General features: G+C 58.3%; 1 protein-coding gene across 1 annotated transcript in view; it reads right to left on the reverse strand.

The window, feature by feature from the left end:
* Positions 1 to 27844, reverse strand: part of LOC132317894 (maestro heat-like repeat-containing protein family member 2B) — a 51605-nt gene that overhangs the window by 22800 nt on the left and 961 nt on the right. Inside the window, exons 3-29 of the mRNA XM_059823400.1 lie at positions 27307 to 27472; positions 26806 to 26904; positions 26111 to 26262; positions 25631 to 25774; positions 24984 to 25076; positions 24356 to 24425; positions 24130 to 24243; positions 23651 to 23724; positions 23191 to 23310; positions 22067 to 22174; positions 21715 to 21874; positions 21312 to 21352; positions 20878 to 21019; positions 20152 to 20204; positions 19622 to 19729; positions 19263 to 19382; positions 18955 to 19077; positions 17974 to 18135; positions 17258 to 17325; positions 16556 to 16640; positions 15649 to 15772; positions 14838 to 14947; positions 13486 to 13577; positions 13081 to 13243; positions 12592 to 12788; positions 11844 to 11981; positions 11534 to 11645 (exon numbers count right to left, since the gene is read on the reverse strand). Coding sequence (XP_059679383.1) covers positions 11534 to 11645; positions 11844 to 11981; positions 12592 to 12788; positions 13081 to 13243; positions 13486 to 13577; positions 14838 to 14947; positions 15649 to 15772; positions 16556 to 16640; positions 17258 to 17325; positions 17974 to 18135; positions 18955 to 19077; positions 19263 to 19382; positions 19622 to 19729; positions 20152 to 20204; positions 20878 to 21019; positions 21312 to 21352; positions 21715 to 21874; positions 22067 to 22174; positions 23191 to 23310; positions 23651 to 23724; positions 24130 to 24243; positions 24356 to 24425; positions 24984 to 25076; positions 25631 to 25774; positions 26111 to 26262; positions 26806 to 26904; positions 27307 to 27472 — 3138 coding nt within the window. The remainder of the gene's footprint in view (positions 1 to 11533; positions 11646 to 11843; positions 11982 to 12591; positions 12789 to 13080; positions 13244 to 13485; positions 13578 to 14837; positions 14948 to 15648; positions 15773 to 16555; positions 16641 to 17257; positions 17326 to 17973; positions 18136 to 18954; positions 19078 to 19262; positions 19383 to 19621; positions 19730 to 20151; positions 20205 to 20877; positions 21020 to 21311; positions 21353 to 21714; positions 21875 to 22066; positions 22175 to 23190; positions 23311 to 23650; positions 23725 to 24129; positions 24244 to 24355; positions 24426 to 24983; positions 25077 to 25630; positions 25775 to 26110; positions 26263 to 26805; positions 26905 to 27306; positions 27473 to 27844) is intronic.

Here is a 27844-nt window from a genome sequence, read left to right on the forward strand (position 1 = left end):
ATGGGATGTTTCAGCAAGGGAGTAGGGATGGGGTTCACCTTGAGGATATTAGACACACAATCAAGCGGGCAGCACAGAAGGTGCGGACCTGACAAGAACAGGGAGGTTTTTGCCAAGAGAGGTTTGCTGGAGCTTAGCCCGGACCCAAGGAAAGAAATCCCAGCCCTTCCAGCCAGCTCTGGGACAAAAGTCTTGCTCCCGGCAGCTCCACAGAAGCTCCAGCACAGGAGCCTCGTCCACCAGGTGGATCTACGGGGTGTGACCCAGCAGTGGCCACATCCTGCACCCTGCCCGGAGGTGTGGGGCTGGCGGTGGAGGCCCTGAGGCTGCCGCTGATGGGGGCCGCTGTGCTCCTTCTAGCACTGCCTCATTTGTGGTGAGAGCAACAAACAAGCAAGGAACTCACAGTGACACTTCCCAGTAGCCAGTCACAGGCAGAGCCAGAGCCGGGCGAGGCCTGGGGCTCCTTCAGACCTCCTCTGACCTCCTTGCCATCACCGGGGGAGGACCCAGCATTCTCACCTTGCCCATCCCTTTCCTCTTCTCCCCAGGTCCTTCTGCTGGGAGCACCACCCAGAGCAGGCAGTGGAGGCGGCTCCGGAGGCGAACACCACCTGCCTCATCTGCCTGGACCTTGTGGAGAACAGAAAGTCCTGCGACACCATGGTGTGCCCAGCGTGCAAACACGCCTGGTTCCACAGGGGCAGCTGCATCCAGAATCAGGCTATCCACGCTGGCTTCTCCTGCTTCTGCTGCCTGCGTTGTCAAAATGAACATCGATTTCTGATGGAAATGCTCACCATAGGGTTCTGAATCCCCAGGAGGTTGGGTTTTTTTCCTTCCCAGCTCACAAGAAAGGAAGGTGCAAGTGCTGTGCCACGCCAGGGACTGCCTCTGCAGGCCTGCCCCTCCGCTGTCCCGTGAGTCTGGGCTTCACCTTCACAGAGGAGTTGGCAACAGGGCCGGGGGGGAGGGAAAAGCAAGGATGCCCTGCATCTGCCTTGTGCAGGGGCAGCAGGGGCTCATCTATTTTCCCTTCCGTTGCCAATGTTACCGAACATCTTGAAAAACAACTGTCAAAAACAAGCAAGAAGAATGTAAAGAAGATACTTCACAACAAATGCACCTGGCACTTAGACGTATTAAAGATATAGGCTGTCTTCACTGACTCTCTACTAACTAGCAATAACGATTAACACAAGGACGAATCTTAGAAAAATAAAATGGGATGCCAAAACAGTGCCCTAGAGTTAACCTGTCTCATTATAATCTCATTAGAATGCTAAAGAACACACCTCCTAGCTAGAAAAGCCCCCAGCCCAATTAAGCCCCCTACTCTCTGAGCATGCGTGGTGAATTAAAAGAGAACTATAGCTTCAAGATGAAGTAAGAAAAGTATTAACCAATAGTTAATTAAGGGGTAGAACCAGTAGGCGTAACTAACTTTGTTAACTGTTTTAAATACCTGTCATGATTTTAACCCGGTGTGCATGTTAGGAGGAGCAATCCCCCATGCACCCAGCTGCAATAAACCAATGTCGGCTTTTTAAATTATCATTTGTTTTGGAGAGTTTTCTTCGTTACAATTTTCGATAACGTCAAGAGGACCACCATGGGAGGACGATGGTGCCTCTGAACAATTATGAGAGAGTCACAGCCGCTGCGATGTCAGCGAGTGCCTTTGTCCAGGAGGCAGGGAGCAGCAGAGAAGAGGGGTAAGTTGCCAAAGCTGCACCCCGAGGCTCTGTAGGGGATCTCTCTCTTGCCAAGGGCTCGAAGGGGAAGGACTAAGTACAAGAGCTCTGCCACGCATTCCCATGCTGCGGCCACTTTGTCCTCACAGCCACGAGCCTGTTTGCTTTCCCAGGTCCCGGAAACTGCTCCTGTGCTGCTCCTGCACTGCCGAAGGCACCCACAGACGCTGCTCCTATTTGAGGAACAGCACGGCCAGCTGGGAGTGCAACAGTTGTGCTGGCCTGGGCACCGGTAAGAAGGAAAGCGCCCAGGGCCTTCCAAAGGTCACAGAGAGCTCCCGCACGGACACGAGGAAGCTCCCTCGTGGGTGCGCCCTGCCAGGCCTCTGGACTCGTTCAGGGCCAGCGTCAGCGTGCCCCGTTCCGCTTCTCCTCCACCGAGGGTCCCTCATCGGGTCCCTCTGCTCCACAGTGCCTGGGGCTCCCGAGAGCCAGCGTGACCAGGGCGACAAAGGCGGTGACAGGACACGGGCCCCACACGGGGGCTGGTCACAGGCACAAGAGCCCCGTGCGGGGTGTGGGCGACAGGTCGGGCCGCTCCCGCCCGGACACCTCCGTTCCCCGGCAGTGGACGGCTCTGGGCGTTGCACCCTGAAGCAGCTGGGGGACGCTCTGCGCGTTGCACCCGGAAGCGAGGGGGCCGCTGTCGGCGGTTTCACCCGGAATCGGCGGCGCGTTCAGGCCTCAGGGCCGCAGCAGCGGCTCCGGCTTAGGCGGCTGCGGGGTGGCGGCCCTGCCGCTGCACAGCTGAGTGGGGCAGCCCCCGAGGCACCGTGTGCCGCAGGCTGGCGTGGGGCGGTCTGGAGGGGCGTCTGGGACGCTCGGCCCTCCTTCTCCAGCAGCAAAGTGTTGGGGGGGTGCAGTAATCTGTGGGCGGAGAGTGCGGGAGAGCAGCCGTCGTGTTCAAGTTGAAATGCATGCAGCTTTCAGCGATGCATTCAATGCTAGATGCACATTAACAGAGAGAAATTTCTGTACTATGCCAAAGGAAATAGCATTGAAGTGATGTGTGTCACAGTGTTGTGGCAATAAAACGATGCCAGAAGAACAGTGCGTGTCATGTCTTTGCTTAAATGGCAACTCTCGCTTTATAGGATGGTTTTAGGTGCTTTTGGGTGTTGGGAATTCTTTTGTCTCTACTTCAGACACAGAATGGGTGGAGTGCCGCACGCTGAGTTGGGGCCACATGAGGTAAGGAAGAAGTTGTCGCTCTGGGTGACATGAGTGGCTGGCACTTGTGCCGTTCAGCGATCCGCTTACCTGTGTCGTTGCCATTCGCTTTTGAGTTCAGCAGTTGCGAGTAGCTACAACGCTACTGCAATGTTAAAGCAGTTAAGTCAAGTAGGAAAACTACGCGCAGGAGGGAGGGATGGGTTTATTTCACAACAAAACCCACTTCACTCGGAGTCTTGTACTCGGAAGCACGAACGTGCACATGTGCAAGTGGTCCATGCACACCATCAACATCGAGTCCTGAGAAATTTAAGGAGCTTCAGATAACGATTAGCCAGGGCTGATAGGGATCAGCTTGAGAGAGGTGCAGTGCCACAAGGAACTTTAATAAGGCTGTATGACACAGCCAAGCAGCCAGTACAGCTTGTTCCAAATGCTGATCTTCAACAGCACAGAGATTCTGTTTTGAGTGCTGCTTCCCAAGTGTCCTGGGAAAACAGACTCGACTAAAGTTCATGCATGCAAACAGCTCAAGGATGAGAATCCAGCAGGCTACTTGGGTAGTTTAAGAGAAATGTTCATAAGTAATGCAGGAATAGAAAACCCTATGGAGCAAGCAAGACCTGCACTTGTTTCAGTTTTTCAATATATCGCTTTCCAATTTCAAACCTAAGGGCAAATTCCACATTGGGCAAAATATTTTACTGTGATTGATTTAACAGCCGCATTCTTTAGTATTCCTATAGCAGAAGACAGCCAGCATCTGTGGCATTTACAGGGAAAGGCCAACAACTAATGTGGACCCGCTTGCCCTATGCGTTCACTGGGTCTCCTATGATATTCTCACGTTTGCTTAAAGATGACTTGAAAGATACTATATTACCTAGAGGTTCTACGCTCGTACAATACGTAGAGGGTTTGTTACTTGTCAACAAGACATACGAAGATTGCTTGAAAGACACTATTTGTCTATGTATCACTTTAGGAGAAAAAGGTCACCGTGCATCTCTTTCTAAGCTTCAGCTGTGTCAGCAGGAAGAAAAATATTTAGGATTTATATTAAAAGAAGGGCAAAGATTAGTAGACCTAGAATGGGTCTAGACTGTTGTAGAAATACTTCAACAGGTAACAAAGAAACAACTGCGAGGATCTTTAGGCCCAGTAGGATACTGCAGATCCGGGATACTGGGGCTAGGGGAGTTAAGCAAGCCGTTGACAGAAGCTACCAAGGCAGAGGAAGTGGAGCCAATATGGTGGGGTCCAGAGAGAGAAAAGGCTTTCCAAGGTATAAAAGGCACTTTAGCACTTTAGGGTTTTTGTGTGTGCTGATGATTTTGTCTGTTCCTGGCAGTTGGGTGCAGAGCTTTGGTCCCGACGGCCTCGCCGCCCTGCCGGATGTCTTAAAAAAGGTCCAGGAGGAGAAAGATGCTGCAGGATGAGGAGTTGATCGAATGGGCATCATCGCTGAGTGCCTGCCATAGCTTCTGGAAAGCCACAGGGCTCGTTGCTGCTCCGTGCTCTCCCTGGCTTTCCTGGCACAGCCCCACAGACGTGGAGCTCTGCGTCCATTTCTGTTTCCAGTGTTCTTAATCTTCCTGTCTCTTTCCCCTCCCCATGATTGTTCTCCCTGTGTGTTCAGCGGGGTGGCCGTCCTGGTCCCAGGGTGCAAGGAGAATGGCTGGTGACCACATCAGTGGTGCACACCACAACACTGTGGTGAGGCTGGGGAAGAGCCTCAGGTCCCTGGTGACTGCAGACGATTTTCCTATGCAGGATTCTTACTGTGTTTGTATATGGTGTGGTTGTGTGAGGAGGGAAAGAAATACCGGTTCAGTGCGGTACAGCCAGGGAGGGAGGGAAAAGGAACGAGGAGCAGGGCAGGTTGCTCATGTGGGGAGGAGGCAGTGGTTTGTTTGGGGGCTTAAAGATCTCTTCTGAGATGGAGATGGGGCTGTGTGTGCTTGGGATTGAGCTGAGGGATTCCTGTGAGTAGGGGGGGCAATTGATAGCAGTGTGAATCTTGGCTGTATTGGAATTCAGTCTGGTGGTTTCCTGCATCAACAACCTTTCCTGCTGTCTTTTGGAGGTAAGAGCCAACTAAGGTGGAATCTCGGTGTGACTGTTGGTGCTGAAGTTCTCATCGTAGCCATGCTCCTTCGGTGGCTCCTGGAGTCTTAAGTTTCACCGAAAGCCTTTCTCTTGCTGGCAGCATGTGGTTTGAGACGCATCTCTCCCTTTCTTGTCACTCCTCTGTCCCATCAGACAGAAGGGTAACGTAGATGTTTGGACAAGGTTTTGGAGCAAGTGTTTTCTCATGGTCATTCCTCAGAGCACACTCAGTCACGAGGCATTCCCATTCCCCTCTTCTTCAGAGCTGGCCTGGTCTCAGACGTTGAGTGCAACTTTCTTTTCTCCTTAGTTTGGGAGCAAAACACCGCTGGGTACAAAAGAGAGGATGCTGCTCCTGGCAAGAGCTGTTGCTATCAAAGTCCCTTGCGTGATGACAGATGCTGCGAAGGGTCTGTGTACCCCCTGTGTCCTGCCTCAACCCGTGTTCATGGTGGTAGAAGTCCTGTCTTTTGCTGCGCTTGAGCTTTCGACTCTTAGTGGCCTCTCAGTGGAGGCTCTCTTCTGAGTCTCACTCTTCATTTTACAACGGGTCTGCACTTGCACAATCCTGTGCTGGGTTGTAGGGTAGCTGCCGATCCTCTCTCACTGCAGCTGTGGGCAGGTGCTGGAGGCTTTTACTGGAAGAGCAGAAATGGATGGAGTGGAGCGATTCAAGCCCGTCTTGGGTGGCCTGGAGAGTGGAACCTCGGTGGTGCTGAAGGTACATATTCCCTCAGGGTTTTGTGGACGTGGCACTTGGAATCTAACGCAGGAGCTGGAGAGCTTGAAGCGGGATGAATTTGGTGTGGATGCCTTTGGCTTTACTGCGTTTTTTTCTGCTGTGGCTTTGCGTGTTGTCCTCTGACCTCCTAGTAAGTCCTGAACCACTGACTTCCAGTCCACGCTCAGAAGGTTTCTCTTTTGTGCGTGTGGTTGGTTGTTTCTTTCAGGTGGCCTGTATGCAGCTGAGCAATGCCATGATCTGTCCTGCTGGTGAACTTGACTTGGGAGTTCAGATTCGTACTGAGCTGATGCATTCAGGACTTCATCACATCCCCAAGGTAAGGAGCTGCCATCTTTCCTGTCTCCCCATGGAGTGTGATGGCCCCACAACAGCAGCACAGCTGTTTTCAGTGGGAAAACCCCAGAAATGCTGTGTTTCTAGCGGACGCAAAGCAAGGCTGGTCTTGTCAGATCTGCTGCTGCGATGAGACATGCTATGTTGCGGGCGTTTCAATATCCTTCTGGCTGCCCACGCTTGCAGGGACTTTCAGCTCTGAGCATGGGTTTTTGTTAAATAGCAATAGTGCTTTTTACTGGAAACCCGTGACGGTGATCTCTGTCTGTGAATGTGCAGTTTGCCCTCCCTTCTGGGTCTGTTTCTAGCCTCAGCTATGTGATTACGTGCTCTTCCTAGGGCGTTATTCAAACCTGTGGGCATATTATCAATATACCTGATCCAGACCATGTTACTTAAAGGTTCACTGTGAACCCTGAAACCCTGTCGTCTTAGAATCATAGAATCATAGACTAGTTTGGATTGGAAGGGACCTTTAAAGGTCGTCTAGTCCAACCCCGCCTTGTAGTGAGCAGGGACATCTTCAACTAGATCAGGTTGCTCAGAGCTCCGTCCAACCTGACCTTGAATGTTTCCAGGGATGGGGCATCTACCACCTCTCTGGGCAACTTGTGCCAGTGCTTCACCACCCTCATGGTAAAAAATTTCTTCCTTGTATCTACCCTCTTTTGGTTTAAAACCATTACCCCTGGTCCTACGCAACAGGCCCTACTAAAAGGTCTGTCCCCATCTTTCTTGTAAGCCCCCTTTAAGTACTGAAAGGCTGCAATCAGGTCTCCCCAGAGCCTTCTCTTCCCCAGGCTGAACAATCCCAACTCTCTCAGCCTGCCCTCATAGGAGAGGTGTTCTGTCCCTCTGATCATTTTCATGGCCCTCCTCTGGACCCGCTCCAACAGGTCCATGTCTTTCCTGTCTTCCAGCAATGCACTTCAGAGGCCTGTGGCTCAGTTGATACTTTCTCAATATTGCAACGCCATCAGTTTTCATTGGGTGTTTTTCGGTGTGCTTACGGCATTGACAGGAGCTGTGAACACTGGAGAAAGAAGAGCTGAAACTGCAATTGGATATATATGAAGAACAGTGTGGGGAAGACTCTGAAGACCCGTGGATTTGTTTAAATGAGACTCATACTCAGATGCGATATCCTTTAGCTATATGCTGGGCTGTGGATGAGCGTGGGAAAACTGACCTTCCTAGAAGTTTTCTCAGCTCAGCCGCCGCTCTACCAGAACAGGAAACGTGCACATATCCAAGCCCTTCATGCTACTAGGCAGGCATAGGATTGCATGTGGGTTCAGACAGAGATTTCCATGGAGTCCTCCGGTCTTTAGGGAAGGGGTGTGTGGTGGGGTTGGGGCAGCGTGGTTACCCCTTAAGCCAGGTGAACCCAGACATCTTGCTGTTCTTGGGCTGTAGTTGTTATGAAATTTTGCATGCTGGGTTGTCTGACTCTGCCTAAAGAATAAGGGAGTGGGTAAGGGTAAGGCTGGTGCTGCACCCTGCAAGAGAGGTTGGTCTGCTTCTGGAGCTTGTGAGCATCAGGAGGCAGAGCTGGCCCCCAGTGATTTGATACTGCGTGGGCCACAGCTTGCCGGGTGTTTTCTGTGTTTAGACTGGCCTTTTAGGCAAGCTGTGGCTTGCCTTCTGGGCAGCACGATGCAGGTGACGTTTCTGTGCAGCGTATTCAGCTTTTTGGAGGTGGCCCCCAGAGGGCACGTGAAACAACGGCTGCTTTACAGGAATATCATTTTGGAGTATTTTCATCCGTCCCCTTTGGTGTGTGAATCTGGGGAGAATAGCAGTCTCTGTAATGGACCTTTCCCCCTGCACAGAGAAATGCCATCCCACGGCCGTAGCGTGGGATGTGCCACAGCTGCAGCTCTTTGCGGTTGTGGGCGTAGACTGACCCTGTTCAGGAGGGTGACCGGCTAACTAGTCACCAGTTCCCAAAGACATGCTATCCTCAGACTGTACTAACCAAACACCAGGACGCATGTCTCATCTCGGTCTGGAAGGTGAAGGAGGCAGCTGGTGGTTCAGGCGTGGCTTTGGGATGGGGTGGGCAAGAGTAAAGAAGTGAGAAAAGAGCATCCTGCTGCCCTGCTAACTATGGGGCACTCCTTGTGATGCGAGACTCGGACTGAAACCTTGTCACCCCTGCCCCCAGAAGTGGCACCTGCACTCTTTCCATTCCATGGTCAGTTCTGAAACAGGTCTGTCCAGCTCCCTTAGGAAAAGGCTCCTTGGCTAGCACCTCCACTTGGGGAGAGGAACTGCCCCTCAAGTCCAACTCCTGCCTAGGGCTGCCTCCGCCTTCTGCTGAGACACCCGGAGTGTCCCTTGGAGAAGCTGTACATGTCTGTGGTGGGGACATCTGTCCAGTAGAGCTCCCCAGCAGAGGGTCCCCTTCCATCCCATGGTGATCTGGGAAGCCGAGTCACCAAAGGCAAGGCTTGCTTTAGTCTTGCTTGCAGGTCTGGACCTTAGACAGCTCTCCAACCTCATTGTTCCAGTATCATCCCTCTCTCCGCATCTGCCCTCTTGATGCAGCTAAGGATGTCATTCTCCAGTCTGAGGAGCCAAAAAGGACCGACCCCAACTGTCCTCCCTCCTCTGCCAGGCCCAGCCTTGGAAACCAGCTGGTTGCATCAAGGAGCTCTATCAAAGGGTGGGAAGTTTAGGCAAGGAGCATGGGGAGGCATGTCCCTAGTTCTGGGGGAGGGGTCTGAGACAGCATTCCCAGAAAAAGTCACGGACATCCCTCCACACACCCTTCCCTCCCTGCATCCCTGACTAGTCAGGCAGCCCCAGCTCCAGCTGTGCTCCTCTGGCTCCAGCTGTGTTCTGCCCCTCGCCTTTCACCTTGGGGCGCAATGGGTGGGGAAGCCGCCGTGCATCCCAGAGCCTTCCTTCAGCCCTTGGATGAGCAAATTTCCCCTCTCACCCCTCCTTCCTTGCTGGAGAGCCCTCAGCCATCTCTGCTCCTCGGGGCTCAGGGTGACAGGGCCGGCCCATGGTGGGAAGGCAGGGAAATCTGTTGGCCATTGCGGGGACGCCGCAACTGAGGTGGTGTTTGTCCTGGCCTCTGGAGGGATTTCTGCCCGAAGTTTTGAGAGCAGCAACAGGGACAGCCACATCTGACCAAGTCACCCGTGGTGCCTGTTGTGCTCCCGGAGCAGGGAACGTCCCACAGCCCAATCTCTGGGTCCCAGCACCCCAAGAGCCTGCCCCCCCGCCCCAGCCCTCCATACACAGGGAGTGCCTGGGGACCCCTCAGCTCCCACAGCGGTGGTGTGGTGCAATGGGACAGTGCAGCCTGGCCGTGCCCTGGGGGACCGCGGCTGCAGGACTGGGGCCGCGCTGGCCTGGGGCTCCTGGGGGCACTGGGCCCCTGTGGGCCAGTGTCACAGGCTTTCCCCCAGCCCCCGAGCCAGCCCAGAGCTTGGCTGTGGGGCACGCACAGGAGTGGGGCAGGAGGGGGCTGCTTGGGGGGAAGTGAGGTGCCAGGAGTTATGCTTGTACTTGTTCAGAGGAGACTGTGCTCTGTAAATAGCCCGTCTTCAGCGGCTGTTGGGGTTGCTGCTGTTACTGTTACTGCTGTCAGGAGAGCTCACAAAACAGGCTAGCAGGCAGAGCTCAGCCCCTTTCAGCTCTTGCCTACTGGAGCCTTCCCACTCCACAGGTTCATCTGTTTTCTGGGCCTGGCCTGATATGAGAAATCTCCCCCAAAGACATTTATCTCCAGAGACTCCACTCTGCAGGGACTTCTCTCCCCGTGTCTCTGGCTTCTTGGTCCTTTGCTTTCTTTCAGGTGATGCAGCTGAACCAAGGTGTTTGGTCCATATGAGCAGCAACTCAGGGAGTTACCGGCAGGGCTGAGAAGCTCCGTGGGGTTGGGAAGAGGCTCAGACCGTTGGAGGGCAGCACAAAGCCTGATGTGCAGGGAGCCAGGGCTCACACGTGCCTCGAACTGACCTGCAGCGGTGGGAGAGGACAGGGGTCCCTCTGAGACACCCTCATACAAACGCCTGCCACCGGAGAAGGTCCAGCTCGGTCGCTTGCCCCGCGCCTGACACACTCACCTCCCAGGACTGCCAGAGCCCTCAGCACTGCCGGTGCCCAGGGAAACCACCAGCACCTCGGCCGTTGCTGGTGCCCCCTCCACGGCAGGACCCACCCCCCAGCCTGGTGTTCCACCCAGTCAGGGGCTCGACTCCCTCTTCCAGCTCCATCCTCACCTCTGTCAAGGAACGTGACTGTGCAAGGCGGGAGCACGTGTTTGAGCAAACTTTGCAGAGTCTTCAGTTCGGATCACACGTCTGGTGGGACCTCCGGGACAGGGGACCAGAGGCTTACATGGGCTCGCAGCAGGGCCAGGGTGCCCAGCAGCCTGAGAGGTGAAACCACATCTCTGCTGATGGGCTCCCTGCGTGGAGCTGCCCCTGCCCCACGCAGATGTGCCCAGGCCTGCCGGGGCTGGGGAGCAGCACCAATGGGGCCTGTGTTAGTGGGCAGGGGTCCGATGGGCCAGCCAGAGTCCTCTGCTATGCTCTGTCCCTCTGCTCAGCCCCTGAGCCATAGCTGACCCTTTAAGATGCCCCCCGACATTCCCCACTTGTCCCCCAGTGCCCCCCTTCTGCCCCCTGCCCACGCTCCTGTAAACTTCTGTGCCTCCCTTGGTTCCCCCCACCCATCCCCCAGTGCCCTCTACTCCCCCCAGTGCCCCCCTTTTCCCCTGCTACCCACACTGTGTCCCTGGGCAAGTGCCGTCGGGGGTCCCAGCATGGTAGGACACCAGGGGGCAAAGCCTGCTGTGGTGGTATGGTCAGGCCTGTCCTGGGCTGTTCCCTGCACCACCCCTTGCTGGTGCCAGAGGTGGACATGCCGTGGTGGGAGGGGTGGCAAGGGGATCCCCATGGGCAGTGGGAGGGCACGGCAAGGCCCCAGGACCCCATGGGGAGAGCCCTGCTCTGGGGTCTGTCCTGGCATGACTCCGTTGTGCCCAGCCCGGGAAGATCCGAGAGGGGCCATGCAGCTGGCAGCCCCCAGCCTCGGTGTCACCCACATGTGGTCCCACCAAGCACAAGGGTGCCATCAGGGAAAAAAAAAAAGATACAGCACCCTTTAGGCATCTTGTGCTGAGCTTTATTTAATTAACTCCTTGGTGCTGGCTGGGGCCAGGTATCGTGGAGAGACTCCTCTAGCGCCTGCCTCACTCGTGGCTCCTTGTTGTCCTGCAGCCCCGAGAGCTGGAACGACACAGGCAGTGCCGTGGGGACCTGGTCCCGGCCAGGCGCTCCCCTGGCTGCTCCGCTCCAGGGACCTTTTCTCCAGGGATCTTCCCACAAAAAAAGACATCCCAAGGAGCAGGATCTCGGTAAAACCCTCTGAACCCTTCCCTCCCCACCCCCTGCCTTACCTCAGCAAAGAAGGCTGTAGCTGTCACCCGCAGCTTAACTGAGCACGAACCCAGCCATGGCAAGAGGTTCTTCACCAGCCAGGGGGAGACGAGCCCAGCCTGGAGCAGGACGCTGCACAGGGGACACAAGCGAGGGACACACAGTTAGCCAGGAAGGCCACAGGCCGGGTCTCCAAAATTCACGTGCACCGATGCAGACACTATTCTTTAGCTCAGGACGGCTTCCCAGGCATGCCGGAAGGGTCCCCGCAGCCATTTCCCTGGGCACAGCTCCGCAGGAGGCAGCCAGGTGCATCCTTGGGGCTCTTACCTGGTCAGGAGACGCACCCCCTCAGGGTGAGCCAGGGCGTCTTCCAGGCGAGCCCACACTGACTGATCCATGAGCCGCTGCATCCACGTCTGCGCCATGCATTTGCCTAGCACCAACTCTATAGCTGAAAGGAAAATCCTGGCAGAAGAAACAAACCAGAAAATAAACAAACACAAACAAAACAAATCAAAACAACACCACCACCACAAACCCAAAGAAATCTCAAATCACAGCAGGTTAGGGGAATACTTATCTTCAGCAGAGCTAAATACCCCTGAGATGCTGCTTCACAGCCTTCAAGACTGCAGCTAACGACACTGGCATTTTCATCATGCCCCAAACCCACTGACGCAGAGGAAAACCCACGCTCCTAGGCTTACTCCATGCCCGATACTTGCCAAGGCAACACCTAATACCTCTTCCCACCAGCATTTTGTGAAGAATGACACCAGTGCCCACGAGAGCCTCTGCTCCCAGCGGGGGCCCGTGGAGGGAGTGCAATGCTGGTGTGCATGCAAGGGTATGCAGGAGGCAAGATGACAGCCGTCCGCAGTACGGGTTGCCTAAGACCTTCCTGCCTGGGAGCTGGAGTTTCCCCATGAAGGAACAGAAGTAAAACCAACCATGACGACCGGTTTGCACATCTAGGAAGCGGGGCAGGTGAAGCACTCCCTCAGCCCCACAAAGGCACGTGCCTTGGCGAGGGGAACCGAAGCCAGCCCCTCCATCTGCCCCTGTGGCGCCTTACCTGCAGGGCTTCTCCTCAAGCACCTGGCCCTCGAGGAACAGTTGTCTCCAGCCTTCTCCCAGGGGGGAAAGCAGCCTCTCCTCGTCCAGCATTTCACTGGCCCACCTCAGGAGGCTGGGAAGGAGGTGGGGAAGCAGCTGCCTGAACTCCTCCATGTCCCTCAGGGCAACCACGACCTCGGAGATGGCACGGGTGATCTGCAGAGAAACGTGACCAAGAAGCACCTGTTCAGGCAAGGCCTTTTCCCACCAGCCTGGTTCCCCTGCCTGCCTGGGGCAGGCGGGGTTACTGTCCGCAATTGTCACTTCTGCGACAGCCTTGTGGCTCAGGAGCACAAGACTGTGCCGGCTCCCCACACTGCTTGAGGCCGGCCCAGCACAGCGCCCTGGGAGTCTCCAGGGGCTTCTGCAAAGGGCACCTGACTCCCTCATGCCGAAGTAAGAGTTAGCAGGTGCAAAGCTGCAGAAACATGTCTGCCGTTGAACGTACCATCACAGTCTCCAGAACAGTCTGATGACTGTGCTGCTCACAAGTGCAAGAGCAAGTCCACAGGCGGTTGTTTCCTGCTCTGTTTAGTTTCTCCACTAAGCACCTCAGGACCTGAATCACAATGGTGCTTCTCCCCAGGGTCCTCCACAGCTCCACCGTGTCACTGCAAGGGAAGAGACGTTCACCCCTGAGCCCGTATCCTCGCAGTCCTGCAGTGCCCTCAAACCTCCTCATCCGCAATGGGGCTTACGACGCCCCACTCATGGCAGAGACACAAGCATGCAGGCTTGCAACACTCAAGACTGTTCAGGCAGGAAAAAAAGTCCTGCTTCTCAACTGGACCACCCCAGGGCAAGCAAGCTGCAGGGTCTCTGACTACAGCGGGGAAGCGGGTAGTGCACGTACCTGTCCATGGGCAGACCTTTCTGGAGGAGACTGCTGATGAGGGGCTCCTGGTGAAAGCGGGCCCGGAGCAGGAAGGGCCTGTGGGTGCTCTGCTGCATGTAGGTGCAAAGGGTCTTCAGGATTTTTGGCACCTGAATGGAAGAAGAGGAGAAAGAAGGGTTCGGTGTATCCTTTATCCCCTCCTGCGGGGCCCAGACACAGTCATTCAGCACATGAGCAGTGCCTGCTCCCTTGAGTCCAGACCTAGCTCGAAACCTCACCCCTTCCACCCTGCCTGACCCTGGCTCACGTCTGGAGCTGGATGTGTTCTTGGCAATTGTGCGCACGCACGCACGCACAGGCATGCGTGCACTCACTCGCATGGGCCTGGGCCCAACCGTATGAGCAGCTGCGTGCCCTTGTGCACACAGAGGACACAGACATGTTTCACACCCAACACTTGAATACCTCACCCCACCTGTTTGTAGCGATGCAAGAGCAAAAGCAAACACCACAGTCGCACATGGAAAGCAGCGACAGCAATGAACAAGTATGCAACCTATGGAAAACCTGGCATGCCCAGCAAAGCTCAGAGTAGAGGGAATTGGGGAGCAGGGAAGAAAGAGCAGGGTGAAGTGAGTCCCAGGGCAGGGAGGACTGACAGTGACCCCAGAGGAAGGGGAGGAACGGCAAGGTCGGTGCCTCCTAGTGCCTCACTCGTGGGAAGGACGTGGACAACGGGAGACTTTGGACAAGAAGTGCCCATATCCTTGTCACCAGCTGGAGCAGACCCCAGCAGCAGTTGCTAATGCCCGGCTCAGACCATCAGTAGCCCCTCGGCTCGGCACACAGGTGGTGTTTCTTGAGCCCATGCCAACTGCACAGGCTGCAGTGCAACAGCCGACAGGAGAAAAGACAAAGTGAAATGGGAAAAAAGATCTCCTTTACCTCCTGGAGTATTTCCTTTCTGCATTCCTCCAGGAAGACAAACACCCACTTCTGCACTGCTCTTGCACGTGTGGGTGTGACATGCAGCAATCTGTCCCGGACAGCGGTCAGAAAGTCCGTAGCCTGCGCTAGAGGGATGCATTTGCAAACAGCCTGGAGAGAAGTCAGAAACAGGAAAGACCATGTCACAGCTCTGCTCCAGCAATTCAGAAAGGAAAGAAAACTTGACGGGACTGTTAGTTCGGCAGTCACGGAGGAGGCAATCACTTTTTCCTCTGCTGTGCACACGGTGCTGTTTACATCTAATGCGGCTAAGCGATCTGGACAGCTTGCTCTGGAGCCAGCAAGAGACTCTGGAGGGGAGCAGGGAGACATGCAGGAGCCCAGGAGCTGGGCCCCCACCCCGCTGTTTTGGGGCCAGTTACCTTTGCTATTTTGGTCCAGGTCTCCACCGGAATCTCAGTGTCCGGGCTGTTCAGCTCCTCAGCCAGGCACCTGATCTCATCTGCCTGAAACACCGCCTTCATGGTCTTGGCTGGAACAAACACCAGGAGAAAAGAGGAGTCACGTCTACAGAAATGCAACCTCTGGCCCTAGATACTGCTAAAGGAGAACCCAAGGGGTGGCAGTGAAGGCCACAGGAAAACCCGGGGCCCTCCTGAACTCAGTGCAGCAGGATTTCCCGAGCCTGATAAATGGCTGACAAATCCCCGGCTGGAAAGAGCCCTCTTCCTCTGGGAACCTTCTGCTGGGGCTTCAGGGTTTCAGCAGCCTCTGCTCCTAGCAGCTGCACCCCCTGTTCACGCACAGGCCACCATCGTCTCTGGGAGGCAGGAAACCTCCCCGGGACTACCTCAGCACAGGCGGACCTTTGCAGCACGCTCTGGGCCTGCAGCTCAGATCCCTCCTCCCTGCCCAGTTTGCTCTGGGCAACAAATTGGTTTCCTCTCTTGTGCTTGGCAGGATATTTCTTGCCTGGCAGCGATGAGTTTGGAGACTGCCTAGGGAGCTGCCTGTCTCTCCAGGCTCAAGGCAGGGAGCGAGGGGGAAGGCACCCTCTGAAACGTCAGGGACCTCATCCGAGCGAGTTCTCTGACCACCCTCTGTCTCTCCTTGAACATGGAGGGGGACAGACATGGAGGGGGACAGTCCCCAGCATTGGTGACAACGTCCTGCTCTCAGACAGCAGTGGGTGAATCAGGCTGAGCAAGGCTGGGAAGTGCCCGCTCTCCTCACCTTGCATTTGGAGAAGGTAGCCAAGGCATACCCATGCCCTCCGACAGGACATGGCCAGGCAGTCGCTGGTCAGAGTCACCAGCAGTCCCACCAGGGAGCCGAACTGCTCACAAGAACGTCCTCTCTGCAGGGGAGAGCAGCAGGAAAAGGGTCGCAGGCAGCCCCAGCACCCGCTTGCCTCTGCTCCAGGAGCAGCAACCGGGCAGATGCAGGCAGAAGGCCTGCCCCGTAATCCCTGAAGCCCCGAAACCCAGCACCCAGTTGGGCAGGGCTCCCTTCTGGGGCCATGAATGGTGGGAAGGGGGCACCAGGGTACACGGAGGGGCTCTACTCACCATGAGCTCAAATAGCTCCTTGCGAGCTCCCAGCAGATGGGCGCAAAACCGCAGGGCTCTCTCACGCTCCCATCCATTGGCTGAGGTGAGCCAACCCTTCAGGACCTGAGGCAGGGTGCATCTCTCTCACCATAGGCATCTTTCTCTCCCTGAGATCCCTCTCCCCCTCCCTCCTTCTCTGGCCCCTTCCCAGCATGGCTCCCGGCCCCACTCAGTACTGGCACTGCAGCCTCCACCGCCTCGCTCTCTCCAGCCGCCTCTGCCTTGAGCCAGCTGCTGCTTCCCTGCCGGCGTCTCCCCGCTCCAGCCTTCCCCCAGGCTGCTCTCACCCAGCTCAGGGCTGGCTCTGGGCTTTCCCTCCGTCAGGGCCCACTGCTCTGCCTGGCCTGAGGCTGCAGTGGCCGGGCGCTCCCGTCCCCCAGCTCATCCCCTGGCCCGGGCCAGACACACAGCCTCAGAGCGAGAAGCCAAAGCCCACTTTCCCATAGGAAAGGTATCCATCTCCTAACACCCTCTAAGGCCTCGACCCTCTGCCCCTGCGACACTTTCCCTGTTGCCCCATGGCTGCTCACATGGATCACGTCGTCAAAGCCGGCAGAGGTCTCCTCTGCCTCCAGAAGGGTTTCGATGAGATGGCCCAGGTCTTCCATGCCTCTCCTGTGCAAAAGCTGAAAGCAGGAAAGGAGAGCTGAGGTTCTGCATCATGGGGGCTGCCGGGGCGCACTGAGGTGGGATCCTGACCCAGGGGTGGGCAGGCACTGGCCGGTGGGTACCTGCATGTTCACAGCTGCCCTCACTGTCTTCTTGCCCTTTTTCATCCGCTCCTTGGAAGGAAAGGACAAGACAGTCTGGCAGCACACTGCCAGCAGCTTGCGATTTTCCTCCCTGCTCAGAGGTGGCCTCAGCTTGCTGGCCAGAGGGAAAAGGAAGAGAAAACAGAAAGGGGATTTACTAGCCCTCTCCAGAGGGGCTTAAACCACAGCTGGGTTCCTCTTAATTGAGCACCCCAAATCCAACACCCCCACCCCATGCCAGCAAGCACTGCCTTCAGTGCCAGCAATTCCTGCCTCCTCCCAGGCAGCAGGCAAACCCCCGCCCCCAGGTTAAGGAACCCCGGGGGCTCCCTTCCTGTGGCAGACACCCAACATGGGGGACACCCTCCCACTCCACAGCCCCAGCAGCTCCCGGCCCCATGCTCAAGGCCACTGGGGCTGCCCCAGCCAGCTGGGATGGGGCACACCAGGAGTCCCCAGAGCCCGGGGAACAGACCTCACCTCAACTCCCCTAGGGCCTGGAACACTCCATACACCAGGGAGTCCCCGGGCTCCTCCTTTATCCAGTCCTGCAAGTCCCAGAGAGAGAAGCGCAGAGTTGGCAGTGCACAGGGGCACTGGACAGCCCTCCCGTCAGGCCTGGGCAGACACTGCCCCGTCACCCCCACACATCCCCAAAGGCACCGCAGGAGGGACCCTGCTCCCCAGCCACAGCCACCCAGCACCAGCACTCAGGGGCCTTACCAGCTCCGTACACAGCTCCAGGAGCTCGCATGAAGCCCAGAGACCATCGTGCCTCTGGGGAAACGAGTCTGATGGTGCAGCCCAAAACTCCCCCGTGAGATTGCCCTGGCTACGGGCACTCACCAGCAAGGTCCACGTCGCCTCCTGCTTTAAGGAGAGCTCAAAGCTGCCGCAGTCGCCCACAGCCTGGATGGCACAGCTGACCTCAGTGATGCTCTGCACCAGGGCGAGCTTGAGCTGCAAGTCCTGAGGCCAAAGAGAGCAAAGCACCCCTTCAACTCTTTGAAGGGCTGAGAGGTGGAAGAGGAGCATGGGCAGGGGAAACCCATGGCGGGGTTGCCTCTGGACGTTGAGGACAAACCCTTCCTTGGGAGATCTTCAGAAAGAGACCATCCATCTCGGTGCACCCCAGCCCCGAGGGGCTGGACCTGGGACACCCAGGCATCCCTGCCCTGCGTGCCCCACGCTCCTACCCTCTGTTTAGCTCTGGAGAGCTGCAGGATGTTGCCCACGATTTCTTCATCCACACGGGTGAGCAGCTGCTCCTTGGGGGCACGCAGCGCAATGCCGCTGTAGGTGCGCATGAGAGCAGCGCGAATGGCCTGGGCTCTCTCCATCTGCTGCTGCTGCTGTACCTGTGTTGACAGAGATGCCCTGAGACTCCTGCAGGCTCCTGCAGCAGGCCTTGCCCTGCACCTTCCCCAGCTCCTTGTTTCCCTGGGCATCTCCCAGCAGCTCCCCAAGCTGCTCCTCGAGCTGCAAGCTCCGGAGCTGGGAGCTGTTCCCATTCCACAGCTTGGTTTCTCGCATGGGGATGGGGACGAGGTGCAGCCAGCATCGCACACACTGCTGGCTCTTTTACCACTGAGTTGAGAGGTTGGGGAGCTGCCTGGAGCCTTTCTGTGGCAAGGTATCTGACACAGCCTGTCATGGTGCTGCTCAGAGACGTGCAGCCTGTGCACGTCAGGGGTGCGGATGAGCCCAGTCTGCTCACCTCCCCAGGCCCGGCTGCACCGCTCTCTCTGCAGGGCCCTGCCCTGCCCTGAAAGGCGTCCCCATGGCCCCAAGGTGGGGGGAGCAGAGCCAGCGAGACCTCGCCAGGCTCCTGCTCCCAGCCTCAGCTTAGAGGAAGCGGCAGACTGTCCCACCGTGCCCACCCCATCTTGTTGCCAGCTCCTCCTGAAGTTAAGTCAGGGGCCACGTGGCTGCAAGCAAGCAACCGCTGCAGCTGCCCCAGCTGGGTGGCTCTGATCCACCCGGTGTCAAACCCCGTCCTTTCCAAAGACACCTCAGGGGCCCCAATGCCAGGACATCCCCTCTGAAACACAGGTCTCGCGTAGCTCTTACAAGAGGGCTAACCTAAAGGCAGCTGCCACGGTTTGGCTGCTGCAGGTGTAGAAGTGGAAATAAGACCAAAAAAGGAAAGCCAAACAGCAAAACCCTGGGTCCCTTACCTTCCAGCCCATGGAAGTCTGAGAGAACCCGTCTCTGGTGGAGGCGGTGGAGAACATCATCACCGCATCCAAGACCAGGTGGAAGTGGCTCTGGGCAGCGTGGGACACAACAGAAATCATTCCCTGCAACCACAGAGAAACAGGGAGTCGGCTCCAGCCCAGGCACTCAGCTGTGGTCAGCAACAACGGCCAGGCAGGACGTTGCAGCAAGGGGGAAACGGCAGCAACGGGGAAATCAAGGTCTGGAGCAGCCCTCCCTCTCCCCCAGGAACAGGCAGCAGATGCTCAGGACATGAGCACCACCTCACCTGGGCCTCAGACAGCTCCATGGGGTTTGTCTCCTGGAGGAACCTCAGCACCTGCCCTTGGACGTGTCTGAGGTCCCGACAAGCTGCCAGCGCTGTCCCAAGAGCCTTGTACAGGAAAAGCTGAAAGAGAAGAGGCCAAGCCCAAGATGCGGTCACGGCCCAACCTGTCAGGAGAGGGCTGGCCCCAGGAGGACCCAACTGCCCCCGGGAGCAGGCGAGGCCGGCCGCAGTGCCAGGCTGTAGCCAGCCACTGAGGCAAGCCAGGGGGAAGCGCCTTTTGGGTGCCAGGGAAGAGGAAGAAGTGGAAACCGCCTGCGTGGGCAAAGCACCCCGGCCCCCACATGGGGCAGGAGACACACCTTCTCCCAGGAGCCGGCGGCAGAGCTGCCCAGCTGCTGGCTCAGCTCCTGGCTCAGGTCCACAGTCCAGGCCTTGTCCTCGATGGGCTCCAGCGACGCTCGCAGGAACTGGGGTGAACAGGAGAGGAAGCCCTTGGTCAGGGCCCTTTCCACACTCACATGTCCCGGGATGCTGCTGGGGGAGAGCTGCCGGGAACGGCAGACTCTTCCCCTGCCCCACCCAACCCTCTTTTCACCAGCCTCCCTCTTCTCCTAACACCTCAGGTGAGACCCCCCGGCACACCAGACATAGAGGAGGAGGCAGTGCTAAGGCGTGTGCCACAGCGTTAGAGGGCATTAGCCATCAGCCGTGGCACCTGTGCAGACAGCAGCTCCTCTGAGCGGGCAGGAACCTACTGCAGGGGGAGGCGCAGGGCGCTCAGGAGGTGCCCCCACCTCCTGCTGCCTACACAGGCAGCCCTGAGCTTCCTCCCACTTCTGCTCCCTCTTCGCCCCCTCTATTTGTGACATCCCCTCCAAGGATGCTGTACCTTGAGCACACGGTGCTCCCACTCTGCAGAGTCCAGGCAGTTCCCGGTTTTTCCTAGAAAGCAAGAGGAAGCTGCTATTTAAGCTCACACCAAAGGCGAGCCCGGTGGTCTCCTCTGCCATCAGACCTCCCAAAAGTCTAAGGCCATCAGCCTAGAAGGGGCCTAGCTATGCCAAAGCCCTTGCGAGGCCCAAGACACAGGAGGGATCCCAGGGGCATTTGTCTGACCGCAGCAGATCCCCACTGCTTGACTGCAGCTCCCAGAACAACTCCAACCACTGAGTCACAGCACGCACCAGCAACACACATTTTCTCCTTAATGACCCACCGCTTTTTACCCACTTGCAGCCCTTCTCCCAGGCTATTGCCCAGGACAGCTGCTGCAAACCTGGCCTGGCCTGGAGACTTGGTCCTCCAAAGCCAGGGGCTGCACCCCCTCCAGGAGCACCAGTCCTGTCCCTCCCCCAAACACCGTCCCGGGCAGGCCGGGGGAGTGCCACCAAGACCTGGCTGCCAAGGGGACAAAACCAGCCCCGTCCATCCCCTGGGCCGAATCGACACTGGGGGACGGCTGCCCCCAGCCTCAGTGCTGGCTCCCTGGACGGGAAAAGGCAGCAGAGCAAGTGCTGGGGAACTGGGGACAATTCTCCTCCGTCACGCTGGGAAGCTGCATTTTCCTGCCCCCACTCCCTTCCCTCCAGCCTCTCCCTCCCCACCCGCACTTTACCTTCCAGGGACTGCAGCAGGAGGGGGATCTCAGTCGCCCACGCTGCCCCCAAGGCTCTGTGGATCCTGCGGTGGAGGGCCTGCAGCAGCTGCAAGGCAGCGACTGCACGTTCTGCACTCTTGTGAGGAGCCGCCACCACCACCTAGGCGAGGGCAGGAGAGAAAGGTCGCTCCTGCTGCCAGAGCCGCAGCTTCTCCCAGGAGGGAGGGAGGGAGGGAGCTCGGCACCGCTCAGCCAGCAGCGGCAGCTGAGGCCTTCACCCGGGGTGCTGCCAGCCCGGAAAAAGGAGTGGGATCCCCGACGGGCTCGGGCAGACTCGGGCATGCTGCCTCCTCCTCGGGGGCTCCCAGCACTGGCCTCAACGGCATCTCTGCCCCGGGCTCTCCCACCACCCCTGGCCAGGAAAGCTCTTTCCCCAGGGCCCCACTACTCACCAGCAGTCGAGCCAACAGGGCCTGGGGAGCCGGCAGCCGGGCTGCGGGGAGGAAGAAAGGCCAGGTGAGCCGACGAGCCCCCACCGTGCCCTGCCCCTTCGCGCCTCCAATGCCTCGCACAGGGCTGAGGGCTGAGAGCAGCTGCGCTGCTACAGCGCTGGCCTGGGGCTCCCCAGGGCTGCCCAGCATGAGATGAAGGCAGCTCCAGCGTGGCCAGGAATGAGCCCCGGCTCACCAGGAGAGCGCTGCGAGCAGGAGAGGCGGGCCTCTGCGCCAGGCAAGGGGCAATGCAGGGCCTGCCCTTTGCTTTTCCCAGGCTCCTGCTGAGGGCTGGAGATGCGCAGGGAGACACGGACTGGCCCAACCCCCGGCCAAACCCAGCAGCGCTCACTGGGGCTCTTACCTTGCTCCTGGGAGTCCACGGCATCAGGCTCCTCCTCTTCTTCCTTGCACCCTGCTCTCTCCCACCTCTCAACTAGGGCTCGGAGACAGCGGGAGAGTGGGATCAGCACGCCACTGTACTGGGCTGGCACCACATACTGCAGCAGCCTCGGCCACAGGAGCTGCAGAGAAGAGGGCAATTCACCGTATTGGCATTTCCACTCAGCTTGAAGACGAAAAGGGCAGTCTGCGTTTCCCTGAGCCTTGTGCACTTCAGCACACATGAGGGGAGAGGTTCAGGGCATGGGAGAGCATGAGGAAAAATGTCCTGAAGGCAAGAAGTGGCCACAGCAGCAGGGCACAGGGCAACTTACTTTGGTCATCCCTCTCAGAGAGACATCCAGAGAGCCCAGGATGTCCATGCACAGGGCTCGAAGAGCTCCATCCTCCTGCGTTTCCCAGGGAAAAAGGCCTCCTGCCACCTGTACGACAGAGTTGGCAAAAGCCCCGTTACTCTCAGCTCCTGACCGACAAGGCTCAGGCACGACTCACCAGTACTCCTGTGCCGCCTCTCAGGAGCACTGACCTCCTGGGTCAAGGAGGACAAGGACAGCTGGAGCCAGCTCGAGGACCAGGTCCCGGACCCTGGGAAGGACTGGGAAGCCTGGGAACAGACAGCGCCGCTGCTTGTCTGCCCAGATCCCAGGGCCCAAATGCTGCTGTCATGCCACTAAAGCAGAGGTGAGGAACGTGCCCTTCAGCAGGGCTGTGCTCAGTGTCAGCCCCGGCGGCGGCAGCACACCCAGCTCGACGGATGCTGAGGGGCACCTGGAAGCCCTTTCCTTCACCCTGCTCCCAAAGCAGAGCCACCCTGAGCCACAGAGCAAAGCGATGCACATGGACCTCCCAGCTAGAGGGAAGATCCTCAGCAAGTCAGCGGGAGGCTCCCCAGCTTTCATCTCCTGGGCACCCAGCTGGAAATGCTCCCCAAAGGGACTGCCAAACGGCCTGTCCCCTTGCCAGAAGGGATGCGGGCCCCCAGACTGTTATCGGACGGGCAGGGTGTGCTTTGGAGGGCCAGAGCACGAGAACACCACAGAAAGTTCCTCTAGCCCGGCCCATGTGTCTGCACTGGCCGTGTTTTTCTGATTGTCCATCAGCGTTTAAGGATGGAGGATGTCCTGTCCCTACAAGCCCCTCCCTTTGCAAGGCGGCTTTGCGGAAGGCACGTGTGGGCACAGCTCAGCCCGTGGGGTGCGCAGGCAGCCCCGCAGTCCCGGGTGGCACGCCCGGGTGCAAACCCACATCATCCACTGACATCTCCACCGACATCAGCACAGACACCCACGAGGAACGGCCATTTGGAGGCCGCTCTGACGGCCGTGCCAGCGCTGATGGCCCTGCAGCGTGGAGCTCTCCATGGCCAAGGATGCCTGCAGGAGCTCTCAGCACAGTCCAGGCACCGGTCAAAGCCCCGGCTGCCCCGCTCTGCCCTTACCAGTCTGCCCGAGCTCCGGCTGAACTCGATGAAGATGTGCCCCACCACATCCCATGCCCAGCAGCTCTGGGGTCCGGAGCTGAGCAGCTCCCGGATGAACTCCAGAACTGCCCTCCGCACCTGCCAGGGGAGAGCGTGGTTACGGTCCTCCTGTTCAAAACCCAAAGGGAAGCCACCTTTGCTTGGGGGCAGCCTTTGTGGCTCGCGGAGAGGTGACAAGCACAAGGCAGAAGCTTTCGCTCCTGGCATCAGGGCTGGGCTTTAGCACCAGGCTGGATGTGCATTTGTCCCAGAGAGCACAGTGACCTCCCCGCTCCACTCTGCCAGCTCTCCCCAGGGAGGAGCCATCACCCACCGCCTGGGCAATGCGCTGGTGCTCCCCAGGCACCCCAGCTCTGCCCTGAGGGAAAGGCTTCCTCTGCCTCCCCTGGTGGCATCGTCCCTTCCCAAACCAGCTCACCTGGGCACTGGGGTCATGGCACACTGACCCCATGGCCTCCACCACCTGGGGCAGCTTCTCTCTCACTGCAGGTGCTGGAAGAGATATGGAGAGGTGTGCGTTGAGGCAGAGCCCCGATGGCGGAAGCTTCCAAGTTTTTCACACACCAACGGGACAGAAAAGCGGGGCCTGATTCTGACTTCACAGGAGGCAGCAGCGTAGCCAGAGTCACTCCGTTTCTAGAGGCACAGCTGGTTTATAGGGACTGAAAGCTATGGTAATATGGTAACACAGAGGAGGATGAGAGAAACAGCATGGGTACAAGCAGCTCCTGTGCGCACCAGCCCACCCGCCCGCCTACCAGCCTGCCCGTGTTACTGAGCTTGGGGCATCATCCCTGCTGTGCCGCCATTTCTAACTGCCGGGGGACAGCTCGAGCCCTGTCGCGGGGCGTCAGCTCGGCTGGGGGACCCGTTCTTTGCAGCTCCTTTGGCACTGACCGTCAGAGTGGGCCAGTGCTCCCAGCAGGCCCAGGGCTGCCACGCGACCGGCCTCAGTCCCACCACTCAGCTGGGAGTGTAGAAACATGACCGTCTCCTCGGGGCACATTCGTGCTGCAGGGAAGAAATCGCATTCTGCATTAGCAGGCAGCTGCCCCCCCACCACCCAGGACAGGGAGGGAGCTGCCATGGCATGGCAGGGCATCGCCCAGTCTTCTCTCCTTACCCTGAAGCGTGATGCAGCGGGACAGTGCTGCCTTATGGGCCAGGCCAGGCTCCTTGGTCACATCAGAGAGCTGTGGGAACGAGGTCCGTTTTAGAGAAAGTTGCAATAGTGTTAAGAGGGACTGAAATGAAACGGTGCTCTCCGCTCTCCTCTCCCTGGGCACGGGACCCACAGCCAAAACCCAGCCCACCCCACGGTGGCCCCGGGCACACACAGAGCTTTGCAGCAGCCCTGGCTGCAAAGGAGCTGAGGCTGAGCGGTGTCGCAAGGCTGCCCTTAGGCTGCTGGTGCTCCAGAGTCCTCCTGCAACTGGGCTGAGAGGGAGATTGCTGTGGGAACTGGGCTGCCCCTCAGCCCCTTCCAAAGAGCCGGGATCAGGCTGCCTCTCAGCCCTTCCAAGAGCTGCGGGACTGGTCTGCCTGCCTTAAGTGGCACCTGCCCAGAGCCGGGGGCGGTGGGGGGCTGCGGGGGTGCCCTCATAAGGCCTGGCTTGCTCCTGGCACTCAGAAGGTCCTGCACGTAGACACCCTGCCGCCCTGCCCTGCCCTGCCAGCTGGCAGGTCTTTCCCCTCCATGGCAATCACGTGTGTGGGCCTCAGGCCAATGACTGGGCACAGGCTCCCCTTACCTGGCGGTGCACAGCGGTGCTGATGGCAAGAGCCGTGCCCTGTGGTATTGGGGTCTGAACTGCCTCCAGCATCTCCAGGACATAGCTGAGGCTCTGCAAGAGAATAGGGGAGGAAGAGGAGGCTAAAGCCACCTAAAGGCACTTGGGAAAGAAGAAACCCAGCACATCTGGCATAAGGGCAGTCCCTAACAGCAGCTCCGAGAGAAAACCCCAAACCCTCCTGCACAGGGCTTCTTGTTTGCCCTCCCCTCAGAGACGCATCGACAGGGTGTCTTTCCTCGGAACAGAGCCCCCTGTTGACAACTCAGTTTCCTGGCACTTCCCACTCATCATCAGACTTTGCCCCTCACTGGTTGGGACTGGACATGGCCCTGGGCATTAGGGCAAAGCTCTTCCCATGCACAGAGCCCTAGGGTGGTGGCAATGCCTCCATTCCTGAGAAGACAAGCCCCAGGGACTCTTGCCTGCCTCCTGGCCCCCTCTTTTCTTGCCCAAAGAGCCCAGGAAGCCTCAGGCCTCCTCTGCTCTCCCTCTTCCTTCTCTAAGGGCTTCCCAGCTCCTCCTGGCACCCCACAGCTCCCCAGCGCCTCGTGGCACTCGCGCAGACCCACCCCAGCAGCCACGCTGGACCCTGCACAACACCTCACCTCAGTGACCCGGGAGGTGTCTCGGACCTCCTGATACCGGTGCAGGAGCCAGAGGACATGCTCCCAGGCATGCTCGCGGTACTGCTCCTCATGCAGAAGGACCTCCATCATGGCAGCCACAGCCCTGAGGACAGCCTGCTTGTCCTGAAGAGGGAAGGGAGAGGCTCTGTTTGGAGGGCTGAAGATCTGCCTAGTGCTCAGTATTCCCTGGACAGCAGTCTGCCATTCCCACTGAGAGGGGTTTCCCTTTCCCTTCTGCCCTGCAGCAGAAGGGCCCGCTCCAAAGGAGAGGGAGCGTTTCCCCACGCTGGTACCCCAGCCCTCCCTGCAGAAAGGCCCCAGGACTCAGCTGCTTCCCGTCAGGGAGCCCCTCCCCTCACCCCTCTGCTTGCACCCCACTGGGCACAGACGGACCCACCGACATCCGACACAGTGGACATGCCCGCTGTGGCCCCAGGCGTGGAAAGCAGCACTTCTCACCTCCTCCTCCTTGCAGTCCAGCCAATGTACCGCCGCGTAGCGGAAGACCGGGTAAATGGCTTCACAGAACTGTGCTACCCCCTCGCAAGGGAAGGGGCATTGCTCCCGGTTGCAGAAGTACGTGTTGACTCCTTTTGACCATTGCTCCAGAACTGCACCAGGAGAAAGGAAAAGGGAGCATGTGAGAGTCTGCAGCAGGGACGGTACCTTGCACCCTCGCCCAAACCTGCTTTAAGGACAGTCCCAAGCTTGGCAGGGCTCAGCCCAGGACCAGATCTGGATCTGAGGGCAATCTCTGCTCTGGAGGTGTCTGGATTCAAACAGCCCACTGTTTCTCTCCTCCTCCCCATCGCACCTTCTCCTCCTCAATGGCCCCTTCCCCTCCAGCATCTCTCTCTGCAGGCCCTGCCTTTCCCTTCCCTTCCCTTCCCTTCCCTTCCCTTCCCTTCCCTTCCCTTCCCTTCCCTTCCCTTCCCTTCCCTTCCCTTCCCTTCCCTTCCCTTCCCTTCCCTTCCCTTCCCTTCCCTTCCCGGGCTTCCCCCACTCATTCTACACGCTCACGGCAGTTTGGGATCAACAAGGCCTGACCTCGCTGTGGGCTGACGCCCACCCTGTTCCCTCTGAGATCACATGGAGGCATCAAAGGCCACCCCAGTCCCTGCCCCTGCGACCCCGGCCAAGGAGCCAGCACTCACCACTGCAGACGGTGCGCAGCATCCGGCCACTCCCCACCTGGCTCAGCGTGGCGCGCAGGGCAAGCAGCGTCATTCTCACAAAGGGGATGCACCGCAGGGCTGCAGAGAAGGCAGGGACAGAGGGACCGAGAGTGTCAGTGAGAGACACGGGAGGCTGGTGTCCATCCCTGGCAGGGCTGGGGCTGCTGGGCCACGCAGGACATGCCAGAGGGTATGGGGAGGGCTGCCTTCCCCAGGGGAGATGCAGGGAAGCCCTTTGGGGAAACAGGGAGGACAGTGGGGGGCAGAGACCCCGCGGGTTTGTTTCCAATGGGTTCCCACCCTTCGGGAGCTGGGATCAGGCTGGTAGGGCAGAGTTGCCAGCTGGCCCTGGCAGGGAGCAAGGAGGCACGACAACTCCATAGCCCTCTAGTTCAACACAGAGCATTTAGGGAGGGGGAGGATCCTTTCTCCCCATTATCACAGACCCCTGCCCAACCCAGGAGGCCAAGGGTGCCATACCGTAGCTGCGGGCCATTTTGCCCAAGGTGAGGAGCACAATCTCATCAGGGACCTTCCCCATGGCCTTCAGGTGGCTCTGGAGCTCGGGCATGACAAAGTGGAAGTGGGAGCGGGCCAGAGCCACCAGGACATCGCTAGCGGCTGTCCTCATGTCACCTGTCACACCCTGCAAAAGCGTCACAGGTTAAACACTCCCGAGAAAAAGGCTGAGGCACTTAGACAGTCTGAATGACCCCATCTCCTCTGCGAGAGCCCTTGGGGCAGTTCCGCTCGGGCCCAGAACTTGCTGCCTCTTGCACCCTAGGGTAGGCGAGCAGCTCCCTGGAGAGACGAGGGAAGGCTTTTCCCTGGCACAGCCCTGTGCCGCTGCCCCCTCTCCCTCTCCACGGAGATGCCAGGAACAAACTGCCGCAGACTCAAGACCCCCCTGGGACCTCTCCGTGGGGCTGGTGGGTTCCCATGGCTCTTCCTCAAGGCAGGAGAAATAACCTTGAGCTTGAACCCAGCTCTCGCTCAGTTCCAAACAGCCCTGAGGCTG

Source organism: Gavia stellata, chromosome 12, assembly GCF_030936135.1.
Source record: "Gavia stellata isolate bGavSte3 chromosome 12, bGavSte3.hap2, whole genome shotgun sequence".
Taxonomy (NCBI): domain Eukaryota; kingdom Metazoa; phylum Chordata; class Aves; order Gaviiformes; family Gaviidae; genus Gavia; species Gavia stellata.